We start from the raw sequence: 22,256 nt of genomic DNA, 5'->3' as shown, positions 1-22,256 counted from the left end.
TAAAGCACGTTATTATACTTGAGTGGGTGAAGGTTTGGTGTGGGGATTGGCAAACTGCACTATGAAACTAATGACTTGAATTTAATTCCCAATCACAGTTAATATCAAGTACAAGTTTTTTTTAACACAGGTGAGAACTCAAGATACCAGAATAGTCTTATTTGCAAGACTTGGGTCACCAAAGAGACAAAATTAGAACAGATAAAGTACGACAAACAAATCTTGATTTGAAGCTTTCGTGACTGCAGGAATCCATACTCCTTGATTCTTTCGGTAAAGTCACGTAGGTAGAAAAATAAAAAATATATTACGACGTTTCGATCGCAACACAAGCGGTTGTCCTCAGGCGGAAAAAAATAATCCAGCAGTGGAACTGCTGAACCAGCGAGAGAGCTGTTACAAGGTTATATATGCCACATATATAACCGACTTCTCTATATATATGCCACATATATAACCTTGTTGCAACAGCTCTCTCGCTGGTTCAGCAATACCACGGCTGGATTATTATTTTTTTCCGCCTGAGGACGACCGCTTGTGTTGCGATCGAAACGTCGTAATATATTATTTTTTATTTTTCTACCTGCGTGACTTTACCGAAAGAACCAAGGAGTGTGACAACAAAGCCAACAGAAATCAGAGAAAAAAACTAATACCTATTGAACGCACGTAAATTAATGTTAAATAAAGTCCCTGTCGTGCAAGACGGTTGGAGAAGATTAATTAGACCGATCGTAGTATAATTACAATTGAGTTACCAAACATTAAACAGATAGTGTATAGGGTGCCTATTATATCAATGAATGAGTGACATCCGAACCAAATCTGGCCTGGATCATCAAATCTCCCATGGCTGACATGGCATGGGGAGGCATTCATCCAGTAGTCCATTCGCAAAGTGCTGTCAATTATTTAGATTATGTCTACTGAAGTGAACAAAAAAAATCAACATATTTATCAATAACACTGCCTTAAATAAAAAAAACGATATAATCAGTGATGTTTAGGGAAATGGTCCTTCCATATAGAATTTAAGAAAGTTAAATTGTAATGTAGTCCCAATGAGTTCTCACCTGGATAAATATATAATGAATGTAACAGTCGAATTACTTTTCCAATCGAAATTCACTCAAAGGCATATCCTTGTTCATGAATGCAGCTCCAGGTAAGAGAGGTGCAGCTGTACCATCTAGTGGGGGCTTCTGGTACTGTTAGAGAAGTCGATATCTTTTCACGTACGCGAAAAAACCTCAACAGTTGTCAACAACATAACGCCAAAAACAACGCGTATATAATAGGAGACGTGGGACCTTTTTACCAGTATCAAAGTATTAACAAATAAGAATGTTTTACCCTTTCTGGAAATAAAACAAGCGTTGAGATGTTCAAACACCAAATAGAAATCTGTTGCAAGGAATCACGTCTGCATTAACCACACGTACATGCAAACAGACATGCTCTGACAGAACTGTTTGAACATATTAACACCTATATTCTTGGTTATTTCGGTAAAGTCACGTAGATGGGAAATATTAAAATAATAAAAATATAAAACAATAAAAATTCTCACGACGTTTCGACTGCAACACAAGCAATCATAATCAATTTTCCTGCAAGAAAAAATTCTTTCTGTGGATGTCACACCTGATGATTGCTTGTGTTGCAGTCGAAACGTCGTGAGAATTTTTATTGTTTTATATTTTTATTATTTTATTATTTCCCTTCTACGTGACTTTACCAAAAGAACCAAGAATATAAATCCCAGCAGTCACAATAGCTTTAAATCTAAATATTAACACCTGTTTTAGTGCCAGAAATGGCAAACCCTATTTTTATTTTTTCATAATAGGAGACGTCTCGGGCAATGCCTTCCCCCACCACTACCACAACACACAGATAACCCAGTGGCAGTCGTCATGGTGATACTAATTGTGGTGACGATCATGGACTCGTGGTGGTGTCACCAAAAATGTCACGGTCGCTTTGAGCCCAATAATGACAATGGTATTGATCTCACCCGTGATCAATCAATATACCACGATCGTGATAATGGTTATCATCCACACGACCATTATCGTGATCATCGTGGTAATTATGATCTTGAAAGCAGTGGCAATCAGTGACGACGACGACGATGATGATGATGATGATGTTCAGAGTGGTGATCGTGGTGGTGTTAATGGTCAATCAACCGTTATCACCGCCACGATCACCACGACGATGATTATGATCGTATGGATCGTGGCGATGATCGCGAAGCTCCTCACGCCGCAGTCTCTGGACGGCGAGGGCTTCGAACTCGACGAGGGAGACGGATCCGAGAGGCGGCCGCGAGTAGAGCTGCAGCACGTGAGGGTACCGCTGTTCCTCATCGCCAGACCCCACGACGTTCGCCTCCAACTTCTTCCCCGCGGTCGACAGCAGCATGGCTCTCCTTCCCCCCCCCACCCCGAGCTACCTTGGAGACACAACAACAACAATACTAATACTCATCATAACCAAACAACAACTACAGTACGGCAGAAGACTCATCTCCTCCCGCCTGTTCAGCATCATCAGTCTCAACATCAGCAGTGACAACCGCGCCGCTAACCAACCTGGCAGTGTGTGACGAGTTCACGTGGAGCCCCGGGTGCGTTCTCGTCGCTCTGTGAGGTATTTATCGTGAATATCTGATTGTGTAAAGTTGTTATAGACGCGGTTAAAGGTGGTGGTGGTGCTGATGATGATGGCGACGGCGTAAGATGGAAATTTCCCGCCAAATCTGTCAGGCAGTGGGGCGTGGTGACGTCATTTCCTGGTTTGCGCGCCACCTTGTGGTGACGTCATTGCTTTCCTTCGTCATGACCGCTTCGCTCAGGTTTACGCTGACGTCATTTTTAAACTGTGTAATGACATCATCGTTTAGGTTGTAATGCGGCAATGTATTGTACAGGTACCACGTTTTACATTTTAGCTTGGCATTGACGTCATTCTTTAGTTTGGTAAATACGTAATAGTTTAGCATTGAAATGTTATTCGATTGATCGTGACGTCATATGGATAGATTCGTAATGACGTAATGTCATTCCATTGACATTTCGTAAATGTGTTGTTGCATTGCAAAGTTAAATGTTGATTAATAAGTGTGATTTTGACAACCATCGTTACCGTAATCGTTAGCAATATTAATATCGTGATTAACATTACTTATTGAAAGGAAAAAACACACATGTGTGCCTCAGTTGGAAGTTGTAGCAGTTGTACGTTAAACTCGCCTAATCGTAACTCTGATCTGATCATAATTAACTTGATCGTTATCTATAATCTCCGTCATGGTTAACAAAGCTACAATAATCGATACCAAAAATAAATATTTGGCCCTAATTCTAGATTTGAAGCTTTTGTGACTGCAAGGATTCATACTCTTAAGTTCTTTCGGTAAAGTCACGTAGGTAAAAAATAAAAAAATAGAAATAAAATAATAATAAATGAATTTTGTTATTTTCATTTATTATTATTTTAATATTATTATTTTTACCTACGTGACTTTACCGAAAGAACCTAAGAGTATGAATATTTGGCCCTCCACTTAAAAAAAGAAAACTGTTTTACAGATGCCATCAGCCACACGGCCTTACAGGAGTTAATTATTTCATCAACGTAATGGATAATTTTGTATCATTAACATTAGACCCGTAACTATACACCATCTATAGATTGCAATCGAGAATCCATTCTCTTCTCTTTCAATGTTGGTGACTATAGCGGCCTCTAGTGGCAGTAAGGGGACGTGCAGCATATGGAAATTGCAGCACCGTAATCGATACGAAACACGATTCGTTGCATGGGTTATGAGAATAAGAATGATTATGGACGATTAATCGATGTATCCATAGTTGATGCTCTGCACCTATCGATACCGCGGTCGTTTCCACAATATTCCATCATTAACACACTCAGTCAACACGTTAAGGTTTGGGCAAAGTTGGCTCAACATTCACCCAATGTTACACGTTTACTGAGCAATCATCATTATCATTGATTTCACCATTGTTACCATCGTTATCATAATAAGCAGCATCAATACTCGGGAAATAAATTTAAGATTATATTATTGGGTCTTTCGGTAAAAGTCACGTAGATAGGTTCTACGTGACTTTACCGAAAGACCCAAGTATATGAATTCCTGCAGTCACAAAAGCTTTAAGTCAAGATTAAACTTCAGATTCTCACAGAGGTGGGACAAAGTCATTGTTATGCAAGTCCAAGTCGAGTCGCAAGTCATCAAATTCATGACTCGAGTCTGACTCGAGTCCAAGTCACATGACTCGAGTCCACATCTCAGAGGTGGGACAAAGTCATTGTTATGCAAGTCCAAGTCGAGTCGCAAGTCATCAAATTCATGACTCGAGTCTGACTCGAGTCCAAGTCACATGACTCGAGTCCACACCTCTGGATTCTCATTATCACATCCATTATTATTAGCATCAAGAACAGCAGCAGCACCAACAGCATTGTCGGCAGAAGTATAATCATTATCACGACCATCATGAACGCATCGCCATCAGTGCCATAATGGTCAATGTCACAACCATTATCAGCACATCATTGACAACACACCACCATCATCATCACCAGTCCCACCATGATCATCATCATCATGATCAACGTTATAATGTGGATCCGCTCTGCATAAAATGTTAGCAAACGAACGTAAGAGTCCATCAGAGCAAATAAACCAAAAATCGTTGCCACCTTCGTTTCCCCAACATGCATCAGATTGACGAAACACTTGTGGAAGCCTTTATTCAGAAGTGAAGAGAACATGACCCTTTTGAATCACTCCTGACAATGTAGACAGTATCGTGAACGTTGCATTCTGACGATGTTAATATTATAGTCGAGTTTCATGGGGGGGGGGGGAGAACAATAATTGTTGGATTGTAATTTGCATTTTTTTTTCTGTGAGCCCTTGATTGTGCCAAATGATCACTGCAATTAAGGGCCTTTTGTCTATCACAGCACTGCAATCCAGCAATTAAACGGCTATTAATATAATTGCCGCTGAGGGGTGGGGTGGACAGGAAGGTATTGTGTTGCGATTTAAAATAAATACCACGCAACAATGCAATTCAAATGAATCTCCAGAATTCAGTGTACACGTGCGCAATATCGTGTACCATGCGCTCATCACGACATGGAAATGTCACGGGGGGGGTGGGGGGGGACAAACAACAATAATTGTCCCAGAATAAAGCACAGTACAACGCCGCATATCTGACTTCCTTGGGAGATGAGGGTGGGGGGGGGGTCTTGAGGCATAGTCGGATAACTGAGAAGGTCGGATATGTGAACATCGAATCAACACCATGAGCAGATATTGCACTCAACATTAGTCACGCGGCGTTCCACAGGTTGTGGTGGAAGACACTGAGACGAGGCGCAGTTATGCGTGTGATATACACAGAATACAAACTCCACACGCTCGACCAGAAACACTGCAATTAAAACAAAATGTGTATGGTAGGCGAAGTTTCGGGCAATGACCCGGAATGATTTATTATTTTTTCTGGCCGTTCTGCATCGTGAGCGCTGGTGATCACGTGCAGGTCAGTCGTAGTTGTTGTTCTCTCTGCCATGAAGAAGGACCGTTACCCGAAACGTCAGCTATTGTTTTAATTTTAGGGCAGTGTTGTTGACGAATGCCATTTTTCGTTGTTTTCGCTAAGACTACCGTACTACTCTTACAACTAATTCATGCCTCGAGTTTCCTGGCTGGCTTCTGGCTGGGCTCCTTTCCACCGCAACAATAACTTTACTGCGAGTGGCTGCCACCGAAAGCAGCGGAAGAAGTTCGGAAGACGTGATGATCGATAGCGACACACGAAGAGGTGACGGACGACAGAAGGCTGACAACGGTCCATTTAAAATTGATGGAACTCTTCAATGTGCTGCTCTTGTTCATGCAATTCTGTCGCCAACGATACACTTTAATTCCTAGAGAACATCAAAACTAACTCAGAGTACATGCTATCTTGCAATTGTATTATTACATCAAATATATATTGTCAGTGCTCCTAGTACAGAAGAGTATGCAAATGGCATCTGTGCATTCTCGACTTAGCGATTGTAAAAAAGACCTAACGCTGATGAAATTCACCGAAGCAGCAAGGCAGCGGGGGCAGACAGTGTAACCCCCATCGCATGGCCTGCTCCTCCTCCTCACCCACACACCGGCTCCCTCCCCTCCCTCTCCTCCTCCTCCACGTTTCCACTTAGCAACCAGGCAACAAAGAACGCTTCGCAGTCCACACACACACCGCTTCAGCACACACACTCACACAAGACACACACGCACACAGAGACACGGCCCGAGGCGCTGCCACACAACACAAGTGGGGCTTTACTACAACCTGGAGAGAGCTGGTCGCGTCCAGGTCAGTCGTGGTGGGTTGGTGGTGGCGATGATGATGATCGGTGGAGGTAGCGTGTCAGATGCAGGTCAACTTGTCCTGTTGAGGATATGCGTGATGGAGGGTGTGGATGAAACGTACACACACGCGGGCCCTAGACGGTCTTGTTGAGGAGGCCGGGTGGATTGTTAAAGGGGGCCCGGGTCGATTGGTTATTGGGTATAAAGTCACGCAAAACCGACGCAGAAATGCTGACATTTGCAAGTTGCGGTATATTACGGCAGGGATGCCGATGAGCCGTACAACACGCATTGTTACGTGGTTCAATGTGGGTTAATTCATTTCGCTGGCAATGTGGGTCAGCCAGACTTGCTGCATGCCGTGACGATGGTGGTTAATATAATGAGTCCATTGCATCAAGACTCTCTTACAAGAGGGTCCTGCCTCGGTATACTTGGCCGATTTTCTTGTAAATAAGTTTGTTTACGCTTCGTGTGTGGGCGGAAACCCAGAGAATACCAGCTCATCAACACGAAGGCGTTAACGCTCGGAGCCACGCTATATACAGATGGCTCCATCAACCCACTTGCTGTACTACCAGCTCCCGGCTACCTAGCGGAAACCCAAGCGGGAGGTGGGGGAGTTTCACGTCAATCTCTGCGTGATCCACCAACCTTTACCTCCAAAGCGCTGGATCGCAGGCGTGTTCTGTGATCACCGATCGCAGTGCGTTTGACACGTAAGCATGGTTACTGACAGCGCTGCCAACAGGTTCACGGACAAGGAGCGTGGCGAGGTTAAGGTTCGGAATTAGACGTCCCAAGTTCAGTGAGGGGTGGGGTGGCGTCGCTGGGGCGTGATGTTATGGGATTTAGAGCAGCGGTTCTTAACCTGGGGTGCACGCTGCACTCCACAGGGGGTGCGAGATGCTCTTTCTGGGGGTGCGAGACATGGGCAGATTTCTTTTAGAAGGTAAATAATCGAACACACAAATTAATCACGGGCACGTAAGTACAACTACTTTGTTTAATCAGACCTATGTATTTATTCATAGAATATATGTTTTATGATTGAGAACCAAAGGGGTGAAAGGCTGCAGTCAAGGTTAAGAACCACTGGTCTAGAGTAGCCGTGCGTCGATTCTTCGATTAATATCGTCGGTTCTGAAGTTTACATTACGCGACGCAGATTTGAAGATTAACATTGTTCCTTAAACTCGTGGCATTCTTGCGTGTGGCGGCGATATGTGCAGGAGCCAAATGCCAACTTAGAGGTCTGCTAGCCACGACGAGACGGCTTCAGGAGAGAGGTCGTGGAGTTTTGCTAAGCTCATGATTTATGTGTATGAAAGACTCAACGCATTGATCAATGAAACTGCCTTAAATAGATGCCCTAATAAATACGTTTGATTCATGTGCTACGAAGAAGGGTCATTGCCAGAAACGTCGTCTATTATATAGTTTACTTATTAGGGCACTTAAACAGCACAACACAGATGCTCACTGTTCTGGAAATTAATCTACGTTTCAGTACAGCACGCATTCCTGACATAACACACGAGCACCTTAGTTATGGGCTCACAGCACACACTCATGGCACATATTACATAACACAAACGCGCGCGGGATCAACATCTCATTTGAGATACAAATATCGCACACCTCCTGGCTCTGACAATCATCCTGCTCAAAGACACTGGTTGGTGTAAACATTGACCGCATCAGAACATCAATAGGCCGATCTGCAACATGTCCTTAATGAATGGAAGATTAAAGACACAGGCCACGGCAGTGCGATTGTGGCCATGCAAACTAAACTGTGGACCATATTGTAAACCACTGCAGTCTGGGCTTTTTCAACGGAGGAGGAACAGCAAAACGACACCAATTTTCTGTCCTGAAGCCCCTCGTCGTGGCTAGCAGACCTCTACAATGGCTTTTAGCTCCTGAACAAATTGCCGCACGGAAGGATAGAAGAAAACAAACACACGTGCGGGATCACTAACAATAAAATAAATCCTTTATCAGCTTTAAAGCACTTAAGACGGAGGATGGAATACAGATAATTTATTCCAACGGCAGCTTTAGTGATAATCCTAACGGACACCCAGTAATCACCAACGTCATTATTGAGTCCTATTTATTAAGTGTATCGAAATAAAATAAACAGACCATATGCCCCCTTTGCAGATTTGTCACGCCACTTAAAAAAAGAAACAGTATTTATTTTACACATCCCATCAGCCACACGACCTTAATTCTGGGAGCACATTCTTGTTTTTTTTTACCAACGTTGACTCGGACGTTATTATTAAACTGGCAAGGCCCTATCCATCTAAACAGATCTTTTACAAGACCACAGCCCAATACCGTCCTTGCACGTGCAAACTCTGGAGCGGTTTCCCCAATCGGTGTCTCATCAGCAGCGTCAGGCTCGCTTTAGCTACACGGCATGACTGCGAACACACCATTGGTTCTCAACATATTTGTAAAGTCCCCCCCATCAAACCAAGACCACTGGTCTCTGCCCCGCTACCCCCACCGACCTACTACCTTGCCCCATCCCCCCTAGGTTACGAAGGCCACAGTGCAAGAGAGATCAAATGTCTATGCCCCCGTTCTACGCGGTATTCATAAGGCATTAGTTTCATGTTTCACGCTGCGTGTTAGCGCCTTTTTGTCGCCGCAACGATGACGTTCCCACCCGGGGCGCACGTTCGAAATGTGTTCTGCACGGTGTCCATGCCGCAGGCTGCCTACTTGTCCTCGGCAGGAGATTGACACCGTCTTGACTGCCATATCTAAACCGATAGCTAAGGGCGCCGCGGTGGCGAAATGTTAACTATCTCCCCTGGGAAATAGAATCTCGTGGGTTCGATCCCAACCCTAAAGATTCCTGTATATTTGGAGTTTAAATATCTCTCTCCCCGTGGTCGCGTGGATTTTTCTCTGGGTTCTCCGGGTTTTCCCTACACATTTAGAAACGTGCGTTTAAAGTATTTGGCTGCTATAATTGTCCACGTGATGAAAAACCACTTCGTTGAGCTATTACCATTCGTGGCCAGATCGCTTCTGAAAAAAAAGCTATAAAAGCTCAGTGGGTGGGGCCTTACCTGGTAAAATAAAATAAAACGTTTCTAGTTTTAGAGAAGTTAAAACTCATCAGCAGGTGGCGCTAGCCGGCAACGGAAATGCGTCGAGCAGCACCGCGAGCCCCGCTCATTGTCATGCAAATTGCGCAAATTGTGATCCAAGATAGCGCATCGCTGGACCGAAAATAAAAAAAAATGATTCACGGCCCTCGTTAAAAACGCACCGCTCCGCCTGACAAAGAGACGAAGGCATTGGTTGGCTGCGGCAATTCGGCGAACCCACACGCACCATGGGCTGCTGCGCGCAGTCGTCATGATCGCGCGGCGACTGCGAAACCCGACCGCCCGAGTTCGACTCCAAGGCCACGGCTGACATCAGTAGCGAGTGGTGGCTAGAGTTTCCCAGTGTTGATTAATCCTTAAATAAGGACAGTACTGTGTGCCTGGTGTCGCGGCCCCTTCTTTAAAAGTAGTCACTGCAGAAGGACCGTTGTCCGAAACGTTAGCCTTTTGTGCTGCACGTGTCTTGTGATGAGGCAGCGTTAAGGAAGAGCCTCCACTAGAGGGAGCTCTTGACACCACCTACACAGGATATTACCCCACCTATTCAATCCTGGCCAGACGTCTTGGAAGAAGAAGTGGGATGTACCCACATGTTGCCCCACCATACGCGACATGCCGATTGAGTGTGCTCAGTCATACTGCTGAGTTGGCAGAGCAATTCTGAATTTTTTTAAAGTCAGAATTTGATCATATTCAGCCCTTTGTCAATCCACTGCTGGATGGAGGCGGAGTGCCTCTCTGCACCAGGTTAGTCATTGGGTTGTTTCACCATACTTCACCACTCTGGTCAATGAGGTGGGCATAAAGCGAGTGGGGCGGGGGATTGCAGGACTGGTTGAAATTTCACTCGCCACTGATGTAGCAGTGGTCGGGATATTGAACTTGTGCCCCGGGTCTTTCGTGCGCTAACCAGTGCGCCACCACTCCACCCAGCCCGTGCGTGTTTAATAACGCCGTGCGCTCCGGTCGAAATAAAAAAAAATTGTTCATCAGCAGAATGCGCTCACGCTACAGGACTGAGTGCGATGCACTAAAACCACAGCGCCACCCGATAAGGCTCACTGAGCTATTATAGCTCTTTTTCAGAAACGACCTGGCCACAAATGATAGCTCTACGAAGTGGCTGATCGCGTGGAAATGTACAGCGGTAGAATACTCCAAACGCACTTTTGTAAATGTGCAGGGAAAATCCACGCGACCACTAGGGTAGAGAGAAAAAAAAGAGAAAGAGGGGAGAGTGTGGGCAGGAGGGAGAGAGAGGGGAGAGTGTGGGCAGGAGGGAGAGAGAGGGGAGAGTGACCGAGAGAGTAAGCGAGAGAGTGAGCGAGAGGTGGGGGTTTACATAAAGCAAAGTAAAAAAAATACGAAATGATGAACGAAGCAAAGTGCCGAATACACCGATCATCTTCTTGTTTCCACTGATCGTAAAAAAAGAGACGTGGACACTCCAAATATTCAGGCGTTAGGGTCGGGATCGAATCCACGGCTGCCTGCATACTTAAGCGAGCGAGTTAACATCTCGCCATCGCAGCGGCCCCCAAATCAATCAAATCTCCACGCTAATTGTACGAGATGAGCGCATTTAGGTATTAAACGGGGGGGTGGGGGGGGCGAGATAGGAGCAGGGAGGGGGCTCAAAGAACACGCGAGCGCAATTAGCGATACCGTTCAATGTTGCACACAGACAGAGAGAGAGAGGCGTGCACGCGTTAACCCGCGTGGCCTGTCAGGGGCTCAGGGTGAACGCCGGCGTGATGATCAATGCGCGATACTGACGGTCGATGGCGCCGCAAGGCATTGAAGGAAAGCAAAGCGACAGCCGAGGAGACGCCAAGTAGCTAAAGGCGTCGTTGAACGCAACCAAGGGAGGGCGATCGGCCCAAAGCGTCAGCTCGAATCCGGTGGCGAATGAACGTCAAAGAGCCAAATAACGTAACCCGGCAAATGAAAAGCTCTCATCTCTGGCTTGCCTGCAGCTCCCTTTCATCTCCATTGTCTGCTGATTGAAGTTTTGAAGGGCACGTGGGTGTTGGGCGGGAAGGATGTCCGATGGTGGTCGAGATTAGTGGCAGCAGCCAACGCGTCTGATAGAGAGGGCGCCGGGGAGAGGGGACGTCCAGCGTGGAGATGGAGCGATGATGGTCAGATTAAAATTGTTTAGTAATAGATTTTTACCCTTTCAACTGGTACAAAAAACTGACACCTTCATACAAGGCAGTTTTTTGTACCAGTTGAAAGGGTAAACACCTATTACTATATTTTGCCACTGGTAAGGGAGATGTCTCATAGTAGTAAAATTGTTTAGTTTTATTTTTTTTAAGTGATTTGTTCACCGTAACCCATACTTTGCGCTCCTGTCGTGTTTTTGTATTGTTTGTCGTTATAACGTTCTGACCCGCCCCTACTGGACATCTGTGAAAAAATTGCTTCATAGCTCATCGGATTCCTCAATTATAAATACATTTTCTGATTCTGAGAAGCATTTAAGATGCATCACGTTTCCGCGAGGGATGGTAACGGCGTGAAGAGGTGGGGGGGGGAGAGCCCTTCATCCAGCAGTGGATATAACATGGCTGCTGCTCATGATGTTGATGATGAAACTCCACCTCGTCATGCAGTTTAATGACGTCATACATACACACAGACATGCAGACAGAGCCGTCCCCAGGGGTACAGCGATTGGGGGGGGCACCCGCCCTGGGCCCCGCGCTTTGGGGGGGGGGGGGGCCCGCGATTCTACGACACGGCGTCAGATGTCGTACTTACAAATTAGTTTGAAGGTGTCGGGGGCCCACTATGGGGTTTGTGACGGAGCCCCCCCTACAGACAAAGACACACACAGACCACACGCAGAGCCATCCCGGCATTTAGGTAGGGCAAGTGCTGTTAGCCAGCACCCATTAAGGTACCAACACGGCACACGAAGGGGTGCTTTGGATATCACACCATGCCCTGCCACCTTTGTCTCCTAAGTGGTGGCATGTTAATTTAAGGCTGAGTCGACCTAGGGGAGACCCAGCACCGGTTCAAATATCCGCCACTGTTATTGGTCACTGAGCGGGAACCGAACTCGGGTCCGCAGCACAGTGCGCTAACCACTGCGCCACCGCTCCCCACACACAGTCACACGAAAAGACAAAGATCCCACGTACAGCATAGCTTTGACAGACCGTCGGGGTAAGTGTTGTTACGCACCAAGGCACGCATCGAGACAGACGCGCAGAGACGTCGGCACACGCACGCACCGACACTCTCCAGGGCTGACTCAGCGAAATGAATAACCGGTGGGTATTCACGTGGACGAGCCGAGAGTTTTAACAAAGGGGCGCATCCATCTCTGTCCACAAAAGGTTGGGTGAATGCAGCCGCTTTCTTCCCTCCGCGAATCACGACCCCCATCCAAGCGTCCCAAACGCTCGCTCCGGCACACGCACTGGGGGTGATTATGGTGATGATGCAGACGTACGATCAGTTTGGAAACCAGCTGCCTTCGTCCGCTGCATAATACAAATTATGAATCATAAGCAAGTCCTCGTGCATATTGCGGGTGTCCGTGTGTGTGAGCGGTAGTGCAGCGGTTAGCGCTACGCCGCGCTACGAACCCGGGCCACCCGAGTTCGATTCCCGCTCACGGCCGACACCGGTGACGATTATATCTGAACTGGTCTTATGCCCCCACTTAGGTCGACTCAGCCTCAAATGAGACCCTGGTGCGTTGTGTAAACATTGCCACGAGGGAGACGCAGGCGGCCGGGCGTGGTGCTGGCCACCCACGCCCTCGTGTGCCTGTGTTGGCCTTCGTAGATGCTCGCTAACAGCACTTGCCCCAAAAGGGCCCATACAGATTATAGGGTGGGATCTTTGCCTTTATACGTGGGGGGGGGGCCGGTTAGCGCACGTCACTGAATGCCTGCTGACATCAGTGGCGAGTGGCATTTACATTTAAACCCGACCTGGATCTCAACCTCAAACATTTGTTGAGCTTATGATAATTGTTTTTTTACCCTTCCATCTGGCAACAAAACTGACACTTTTTTACAAGGAGTCATGTTTGCATAGACCACAATACCTGCAGTCATAATGCAAAAAAAAAATAACTCTGATAATGTGCACTGTCCTTGAAGTTGATTGGTCCACACCCGAGACAGCTTTCTTTAGAGCCTAGTCTCACATGGGTTGGACCAGATGACGCCAAAAGGCGCACAACTCAAAGACAATGCACCATCAGAGTATGAGAGCTCGGGGTAAGCATTTACACCATTGGAACCTCATTTGCCAGTAAAAAAAAATGTTTGTTTGCATTATGACTGCAGGTATTGTGGTCGAGGCGCGAGTATCTGGTGCGATGTGCAAACATCGCCACTGGAGGAGGCTCCGTCGGCCGGACGTGGTTGATAAGCCACATCAGCCCCTTGTGCGCCGGTGGCGGCCTCCGTACAGGTGCTCGCTAACAGCACCTGCCTCAACAGTCTGTTAAAGGCTGTGACGAGGCACCTTTGCGTGTTCGTAAACACACACACCCGCTTGGCGTGTCCTAAGCCGTGTCCCGTTAGTCACACGGGGGGACGAGTGTTTAATGAGCACCACGGTGTGAGTCACGTTCGTGGGGACGAACTCCTCTCACCCTCCACCCACCCCCCCCGCCCCCCCCGCCCCCCCCGCCCCCCTCCCCCTTGCAGGGATCCCCCCCCCCTGCCCCCACTACTCACCCCACCCCCACTACAAACCACCTCCATTATTCAGCGACGGGATATGAAAAGCTCAGATTCCTCCAATTTAAATTGCATTTTTAATAAAGGTCACTTGGGAATCCAGCAAGGAATGCGTCAAGTGTGAGAAGTTGCTTCCGGAAGGGAGGCTTGCCCAGAACGCCGGCTGATTGTGCGGGAGAGGCCAGCTTTTAACAACGCAACGCCCGTGCTCTGTGCGTGTGTGTTCTTGTGTTTAGCACGTATCAAAGTAGGCTTTCGTTAGCAATGTTATCGATAAAAGTTCTTTTTTTAGTTTGGGTTCGATCGCCTAAATTTAAATGCGTCGTTAAAAACCCCGCCACCAAACCGACGCAGCCAATTAGTGGGTGAGTCACGTGCTACAAAACGTGCCAAAGTTTCATACTCTTTGGTTCTTTCGGTAATACCGCGTAGGTATAAAATCAAATAAATCACGACGTTTCGGGCGAAACACAAGCGTCCATCATCAGTTGGGAAAGCATGGTCTGCTGAAAACGGTCTGCCTCAGCAGCAGACCATGCTTTTCCACCTGATGATGGACGCTTGTGTTGCGCCCGAAACGTCGTGATTTATTTGATTTTATACCTACGTGACTTTACCGAAAGAACCAAAGAGTATGAAATTTGGCACGTTTTGTGAGCATGGATTCCTGCAGCCACGAAAGCTTCAAGTCAAGATTGTGCCAAATTGTGTTACTGCACAATTACTCTCCAGCACACGGGCGTGCTGAACCAGTGACTGATTGGCGCATTTTGTTTACATTCACAAACCTGTTGACTAATTGGTGGTGTCGGGTGGCGTAGGGTTTTGACGACACATTTATATTTGCGCGATCTCGACCTTCTCGTGTTGCCCCGCAGGACGCGACCACTTGCTGCCCATCCCGATCCCGTGCCGGCGAATGAAGAGGAGTACCCACCCCTTCGCTCCCACATCCGTCTGCGAGCTCGGACAAGGGACGAACGTCTCTGCTTCTGGATCGCGTTCCGATCCAGATAGCGGCTCTCCCCCCCACCTCCTCCACCGCCTCCTCCTCCGCCTCCTCCTCGATCGCCTTCGTTGCTTCGAACGGACGGGCGCTCGTTTATTTGAATCGAGAGTTTTGTTCGGGGTAATCGATCAGGGAGAAGTACGTAAGTTTGTTTTTGCCCCTTCAAGCAAAGTAAACAACAACACAGACCTACCCTCGTTGCGAGCGGGATAGAACACGTGTCCGTTTGTGCAGTATGCGCATCCCTAAAATATGTTTGATCAAATGAATGAGTTTGTAAGGATGCGGTGAATATTTTATCTGACGGCGGTGGGGTGGGGGGGCGAAGTTAGAGCCACGCACGACAGTTTTCATCCAAGCGAGCGCGGGCACAAATCAGGTCGCGGCTTTCAAAAACGATTCCAAAGTCACAGAGGCGCACGCGCGGTGCCAACACCAGCTACTTTTGAGAGAAGAAAAAAAAACGACTTTGACGTTCACGAACATCCAACTTGGTTGCGTGTCTAAATGATAAAAACAAAAAAAGCACGTGCAGTTTGATTCAAATCGACGTCTTCACCTTGCGCATGGCCGCGTTTCAATATCGCATCTTATCGCCACGAGGTGGCATTTGGTGACGCCGAGTGCAGAACGCCGTCCACTTGATCCCCCATCGAAAGATCCAAGCTGCGCGAACTCTCCGATTCCCGTTCGCGGATACTCGGTGAGTACTCGAGAGTGGCACATCGGTCGGAGGTGACCGCATCTCGTCCCGGCATCCCAGAACCTGGTATCATGCAGATTCACGGTCTCATATCTCCATCCCAGGTTCACATCCAGAGGCCCGGCTAGCCCCAGAGAAAGCGCCGAATAAGCCGTTGCGTCCCAGCAGCTACGCTCCGAACCGAATCCCACAAGTCTTCACACGCGGCGGGCCTTTAAGCGTGACAGGGGTGGCCACTGGCCAGGAGGTCCGACCTGGTGGGTCGGTTACAGGGTCGGTCAAGCCCAGGCGGAGGAGATAGGCAGAGCGAGACGAGTGGCAATGCAGGAGGAGGACATCGAAGTGGCTATCAAGGTGGTGGTGGTCGGGAACGGATCGGTGGGGAAGTCCAGCATGATCCAGCGCTACTGTAAGGGCGTCTTCACCCGCGACTACAAGAAGACGATCGGCGTGGACTTCTTGGAGAGAGAACTCCGGTGAGTGACCCCCCCCCCCACCGTGTCACGGTTTTCCCAGGGAACCGTCCCTGTTTTTGAAGTTAGCTCCTGTCCTTGGGGAACATCTGTACGTCTTCCCGGGGCTTTAGAAGTCCCAGATTTTGTCAATTGTTTAACGACGTCTATGTGTTTTTTTCCCGTACGATGGCAATTTGTTCAGGAGCTAAATGTGAATGTCGAGGTCTGCTAGCCACGACGAGGGGGCTTCAGGAGAGAGTTTGTGTAGGTTTGTTCCTCCGTTAAAGACGCGCCGAGTACAGTGGGTTTACTATATGGACATAGTTTGGATTGCTTGGCCACAATCACACTCCTGTGGCTTGTTTTTCATATATATCTATGGGTCTCTGTAACTCTACGCGCCTCTATGGATATCTACGTGGCTGTATGTGTTGGCGTATCTCTACGTGTTCCTATGGGTTTACTATGTGGTCCACAGTTTGGGTTTCACGGCTACAACCGCTCTTCTCTTGCTTGTCTATAAGTTTCCGTTCACGATGGAGGTGTGCGCAACGGCCTGTTGATGTTGATGCGCATTAGTAATAAATAATAAACCATGAAACTAAACTATTTTTTATCTTACGAGGTAAGGCCCACTGAGCTATGTAGCTCTTTTTCAGAAGCGACCTGGCCACAAATGATAGCTCAACGAAGCGGCTTATCACGTGGAAATTTATAGCAGCAAAATACTCCAACCGCATGTTTATAACTGTTGGAGGGAAAACCGGAGGGCCGGGAGAAAAATCCACGTGACCATAGGGAGAGAGACACGCAAACTCCAAATATACAGCAGGCGTCAGGGTTGGGATCGAACCCACGACCTCCTGTATACCAGGCGAGGCAGTTAACATCTCACCACCACGGCGTCGATCCCGGGAAAAAATAATAATACGCCACCCAAAGGCACGTCGCTCTCCCCTCTCGTGGTATTGTGAGATTTTATTTTTCTTCCCATGGCGTGTACCAGTTTTTTGTTTGTACCTCAAACGCTGACAACGCCTCGTGGCACCACTCCTCCTTACCCGATCCCGGGCCTTTCACGCCAGGGATTAATCTCAGCCGAGCAGGCCCTCTCCGGATCAGCGACCATGGCTTACCTGTCTCTGCGCCCCTGGCTGCTGCTTCTCGCGTCCCTCCCGACACCCCAGTCTATTTAACACGTAGGCTTTCGCGACCAATGTTATTCATAATCAACGATTTTTGGGTTTAGATCGCGTTATTTATAAATGTGTCGTAACCCTCCACCACCCGACACGGCCAATCAGTAAAAATGTGTCACGTTGACAAAAGACAAATAGTTCACTGCTTTAGCCCACCGGTGTGTTGAAGCCACAACATTTACAATTTGAGTACGACGTTTCGCTGGTAATTGCATCCAGCATCATCGGGCAATTCGCCAGAATGGTGAGGCTCTGCTGTGTCTCCCGTTCTTATATAGAGCAGCAATGATGACGTCACCTCTGCTGCTGCTCTATATAAGAACGGGAGACACAGCAGAGCCTCACCATTCTGGCGAATTGCCCGATGATGCTGGATGCAATTACCAGCGAAACGTCGTACTCAAATTGTAAATGTTGTGGCTTCAACACACCGGTGGGCTAAAGCAGTGAACTATTTGTCTTTTGTCAACGTGACACATTTTTACTGATTGGCCGTGTCGGGTGGTGGAGGGTTACGACACATTTATAAATAACGCGATCTAAACCCAAAAATCGTTGATTATGAACCCCAGTCTATACCGGCCACCTGGACAAATATTCAGCGACAAATTCATCCCCGACCTCCATAAGTCTCAGGATCCTGCAACGTAACGAAAGCATCGCGACAAAGATCCTCCGTGTAGCCTTGGCGGTTGGCGGCAGTTGTTGTTAGCGAGTATCAGCGACGAAGGCCGGCGTGGCACCAGAGGTCGAAAACGGGTTTTGATTCCTTACCCGTACCCGTACCTAGCCGCACCAGGGTCGCAAATGGGTACCCGTATCCTACCCGATACCCGGCTACCCGTACCCGGCCGGGTATCGGGCAAGGTACGGGTACGAGTACCCGATTGCGACCTCTGGGATGAAGCCATGTTGCAGGCGCGGGTGAGTTAATTCTAGGAACATGAATTGTGAGAAGAGACAAGACGTTGGGAAATGAGTGACAAACGGTTACTCACCAGTGACTCACGGCCTACCCATACCTGTACCCGGCCGCACCAGGGTCGCAAACGGGTACCCGTACCCGGCCAGGTACGGGTAGCCGGGTATCGGGTAGGGTACGGGTATCGGGTACCGGATTGCGACCTCTGCGCGGCACACGACGGGGTGGGTGGCCTTTGTCTCCCTAGTGGCGACGTTTACACATCGCACCAGGTGCTCATTTGAGGCTGAGTCGACCTAGGGGAGGCCCAGGACCAGCAATCTAGCACCTGCATGCAAGCTGACTTCATCGCTCCACTCCATCCCCCTGCTGCTTGATTGTCCTCTCGGACACACTTTGATTCTTCGGCTGTCACTCCATCGCGAATGTTCGACCGCAGTAGATTGTCCCTTCTCACCCTGACATGTCCTGCCCACGCTCACTTATGAGCGTGGGAGACGTCATTAACCCGTGTACACTCTGTTCTCTTATAACGCGGTAGGTGCGTTCCTGAACAACACCGCGTTATGGGGGAAAAAACGCGTTCCAATAATAGATCAACTATTTTTATGGTCTTTCGGTAAAGCCGCATAGACAGAAAAATTACTATTTTCCGCAAGACGACCGCTTGTGTTGCGATCGAAACGTCGTATTTTTAGTTATTTTTTCTGTCTACGTGGCTTTACCGAAAGACGCAAAGAATATGAATTCCTGCAGTCACGAAAGCTTTAAGTCAAGATTTAATATATGTACTATCGGGTAAAGCGCAGTCCGCGATAGCACGGTGAGACGGGTACGCAGGCTGAACAAAGACTGAGGCGCGTGGGTAGCATCTAGAAGGATCCAGCAGCATCCCGCTGCCTTGTGCGATGCTACGCCGAGGCAGCCGTACGACCACTTTATTCCGACTTCGCGCGACGTAGCTCTGTTCACTCAATCGCGTGATATCCAATTCGCATCCGCGTTGTAACAAAAAAATGTGTTTCCTAATACATAAATCGCGTTATTTCCAATTCGCGTTATGAAAACAACACGCGTTTTAGGAGAACGGACTGCAATGTCTTCCTCTTTAAGTCTCTCAATGTAATTCCAACTCTGCTAATAATAACAATAATAATCGTCATTAAACGTAATTCAGAGCAGGACAGTTCCCCAATTGGACAACATCACAGTCAACATTTCATATCATCCTATTAATACATCTGTGTGTAATTTTGGAGGTAATTATCTGCAATTGTAGTAATGTGGCTTATTTATGGAACGAGTCGACGGTTTTGACGCGTAAATGAAACTGGACGCACAATTGCCAAACCAGCTCATCCGAGTACGTCCGACACCATGACATTTTTTTACCGAGCATTTTACCACTTAGAAGATAAGTGGACCTGTGATATCCGTATGAATTACGACCCTAGTCGGCCGTCATTTTACGGTCAAGTAAAACGAACCACGTCACAATCGTTACAATGTCTGACATGTACACCCAGAATCATGGAACTGCCCTCCCCAGTTAGTCAGTCCACTGCTGGATTAAGGCCTCTCCATCCCATGCCATTCACAGGGTGTTGTTCGACCCAGTGACACAGCTATCGAGTGGTGTGCAGTCGGTGCAACTGCATCGGGACCCAACGGGCTCGAAAGAGGCCCAGGCACCGGGCCACGAAGAGGGGGGAGGAAATCGGACAGGGGACCCGCTTGTCATTCCGTGTATCAGGGCCCATGACAACCACGCTCCTACGCCACTGGTCTCACCATACTTCTAATAAACTAAAGCTAAACTATTTTCTATTTTACCAGGTAAGGCCCAGTAAACGATATCGCTCTTTTTTTTTACAGAAGCGACCTGTCCATAAATGATAGCTCAACGAAGCGGCATATCATCATGTGGAAATGTTTAGCAGCCAAATACCCTGAGCGGATGTTTCTAAATGTGGAGGGGAAAACCGAAGGACCCGGAGAAGAATCCACGCGACCAGACGTCAGGGTCAGGATCGAACCCACGACCTCCTGTATACCAGGCGAGGTAGTTAATATCTTCTAGCCACCGTGATGATGATGATGATAATAATAGAGAGAGACACGCAAAATCCAAATATACAGCAGGCGTCAGGGTCGAAATCGAACCCACGCCCTCCTCCATACCAGGCGAGGTAGTTAACATCTCACAACCGTGGCGCCGAGTCTCAAGACTCCTAGTCAGGAGGATCCTGCCGCACTGAGATGTTTGGAGCCTCAGCAGTTCCACGGCGTGGGCTTTTTGCGGCTGCGCTGCACGGCTCTCCGATGCGTTTCCGAGTTGTGCCAACGATTGCCTACAACCAGAACACACGACGGAGGGATAAAAGCGTTTGGCCCCATGTTGGGAGGAAACCGAGGGTGGGGAGCGGTGGTGTAGCGGTTAGCACGCTGGCGCTACGAACCCGGCGACCCGAGTTCGTTTCCACCAACACCGGTGACGCTTATCTGAACCGGTGCTGGGGCCTCCCCTAGGTCGACTCAACCTCAAATAAGTACCTGGTGCAGTGTGAAAACATCAGCACTGGGGAGACAAATGCGGCCGGGCGTGGTGCTGGCCACCCACCCCCTCGTGTGCCGTGCCGGCCTTCATAGGTGCTCGCTAACAGCACTTGCCCCAACAGTCTGTTGTAGGCTATACCGGGGATCTTTCTTTTTTTGGGCGGGGGTGGTGGTGGGGGGAGGGGTGTTGGCGTGACGAAGAGAGGGTGCCAATTCTAGACGGCTGGCACGCACACGAAGCGAAGCGGAACCGCCGCTAATCCCGTCTGCGATGGTTTTGTCACCTGCAGTCATTCGCGTCGCTCCAGCCTTCCCGCGTTACAATTTTAGGCTGCTGCTGCTGCTCCTCCAGCTGCTTCGGCTTAAAATCCCCTTTCTGTTTTTATTTTTAACAGGCGAGCGGATAAAATTAGCCGCGCAGGCTGATTCTTTTCTCTGGCTCCGTTTTTTTCTTCTTTCAGTTTTTAGACAAATTCCCCAAAAATGGGCACGGCCGCCGGCGACGACTTCCGTGCAGAATCATCAGCGGGGATTTTGCCGTCACGGCGCGCGGTCTTCATCGCCGTGGGGCGGGCGGTGGGGGGGGTTCCACGCTCCGGTCTCTTGGCCCTGCTGTTGTCTCTTTTAGCCAGCTCTCTTCAACCCATTGTTGGGGGCTGTGTTGTTGTTGTTGTTGTAGTTTTTGTTTCGCTGCATTGTGCGCACGGTTGAAGAGGAGACATTCCCCCACCCCGCACCACCACGTTCCAAGCAGATCGAGGGAGCTCGTGCATAAACGCTTAAATCCTTCTTTGGAAAGCGTTCAAGTTGAACCAATTAATACGGCGTCGAGGACAGGAGGAAACGTTTGTCTAGAACAATAGAAGAGTGAAGGGGTTTTTGGACACGGGTTCGCGAATGATGAATACAGAAACGACGCCACAGCAGACTGTCCCTGCCCAGGTAGGAGTGGGAAAAAAAACCAAGTATGGAATAGTGAAATGAATTGACATCGAACAGGAGTGATCGTGAGGCAAACAACGATCGAGGGAGTTCAGTTCTTGCGACGGGTATTTCGTGTCGTGCGATGCCGAACAACGCGCCGGAGAGCCGAGTGAAGCTCCCTGCAGGCGCGTGGAGCGAAACGTTGAACATCGTTCTCCTCCCCACCT

General features: G+C 48.3%; 2 protein-coding genes across 4 annotated transcripts in view; one reads left to right on the top strand and one right to left on the bottom strand.

Annotated features, from left to right (window-relative positions):
- PRIM2 (DNA primase subunit 2) overlaps positions 1-11,445 on the bottom strand; it is a 30,296-nt gene extending 18,851 nt beyond the window's left edge. The window contains exons 1-2 of one of the 2 annotated variants that reach the window (XM_078874673.1): positions 11,326-11,445; positions 2,268-2,458 (exon numbers count right to left, since the gene is read on the bottom strand). In XM_078874673.1, the coding sequence (XP_078730799.1) occupies positions 2,268-2,427 (160 nt within the window). In that variant the 5' untranslated portion in view covers positions 2,428-2,458; positions 11,326-11,445. Of the gene's footprint in view, positions 1-2,267; positions 2,459-2,597; positions 2,919-11,325 lie in introns of those variants that run through there. The other variant, XM_078874664.1, reaches the window with a different exon arrangement.
- Positions 6,240-22,256, top strand: part of LOC144945986 (ras-related protein Rab-23-like) — a 24,533-nt gene continuing 8,516 nt past the window's right edge. Inside the window, exons 1-2 of one of the 2 annotated variants that reach the window (XM_078874700.1) lie at positions 6,240-6,419; positions 15,140-16,449. In XM_078874700.1, coding sequence (XP_078730826.1) covers positions 16,295-16,449 — 155 coding nt within the window. In that variant the 5' untranslated portion in view covers positions 6,240-6,419; positions 15,140-16,294. Of the gene's footprint in view, positions 6,420-11,542; positions 11,691-15,139; positions 16,450-22,256 lie in introns of those variants that run through there. The other variant, XM_078874708.1, reaches the window with a different exon arrangement.

This window comes from Lampetra fluviatilis, chromosome 2 (genome assembly GCF_964198595.1).
Source record: "Lampetra fluviatilis chromosome 2, kcLamFluv1.1, whole genome shotgun sequence".
NCBI classification, from domain to species: domain Eukaryota; kingdom Metazoa; phylum Chordata; class Hyperoartia; order Petromyzontiformes; family Petromyzontidae; genus Lampetra; species Lampetra fluviatilis.
Note: the sequence above shows the minus strand (reverse complement) of the source record. Positions and strands in the feature narration are given on the sequence as shown.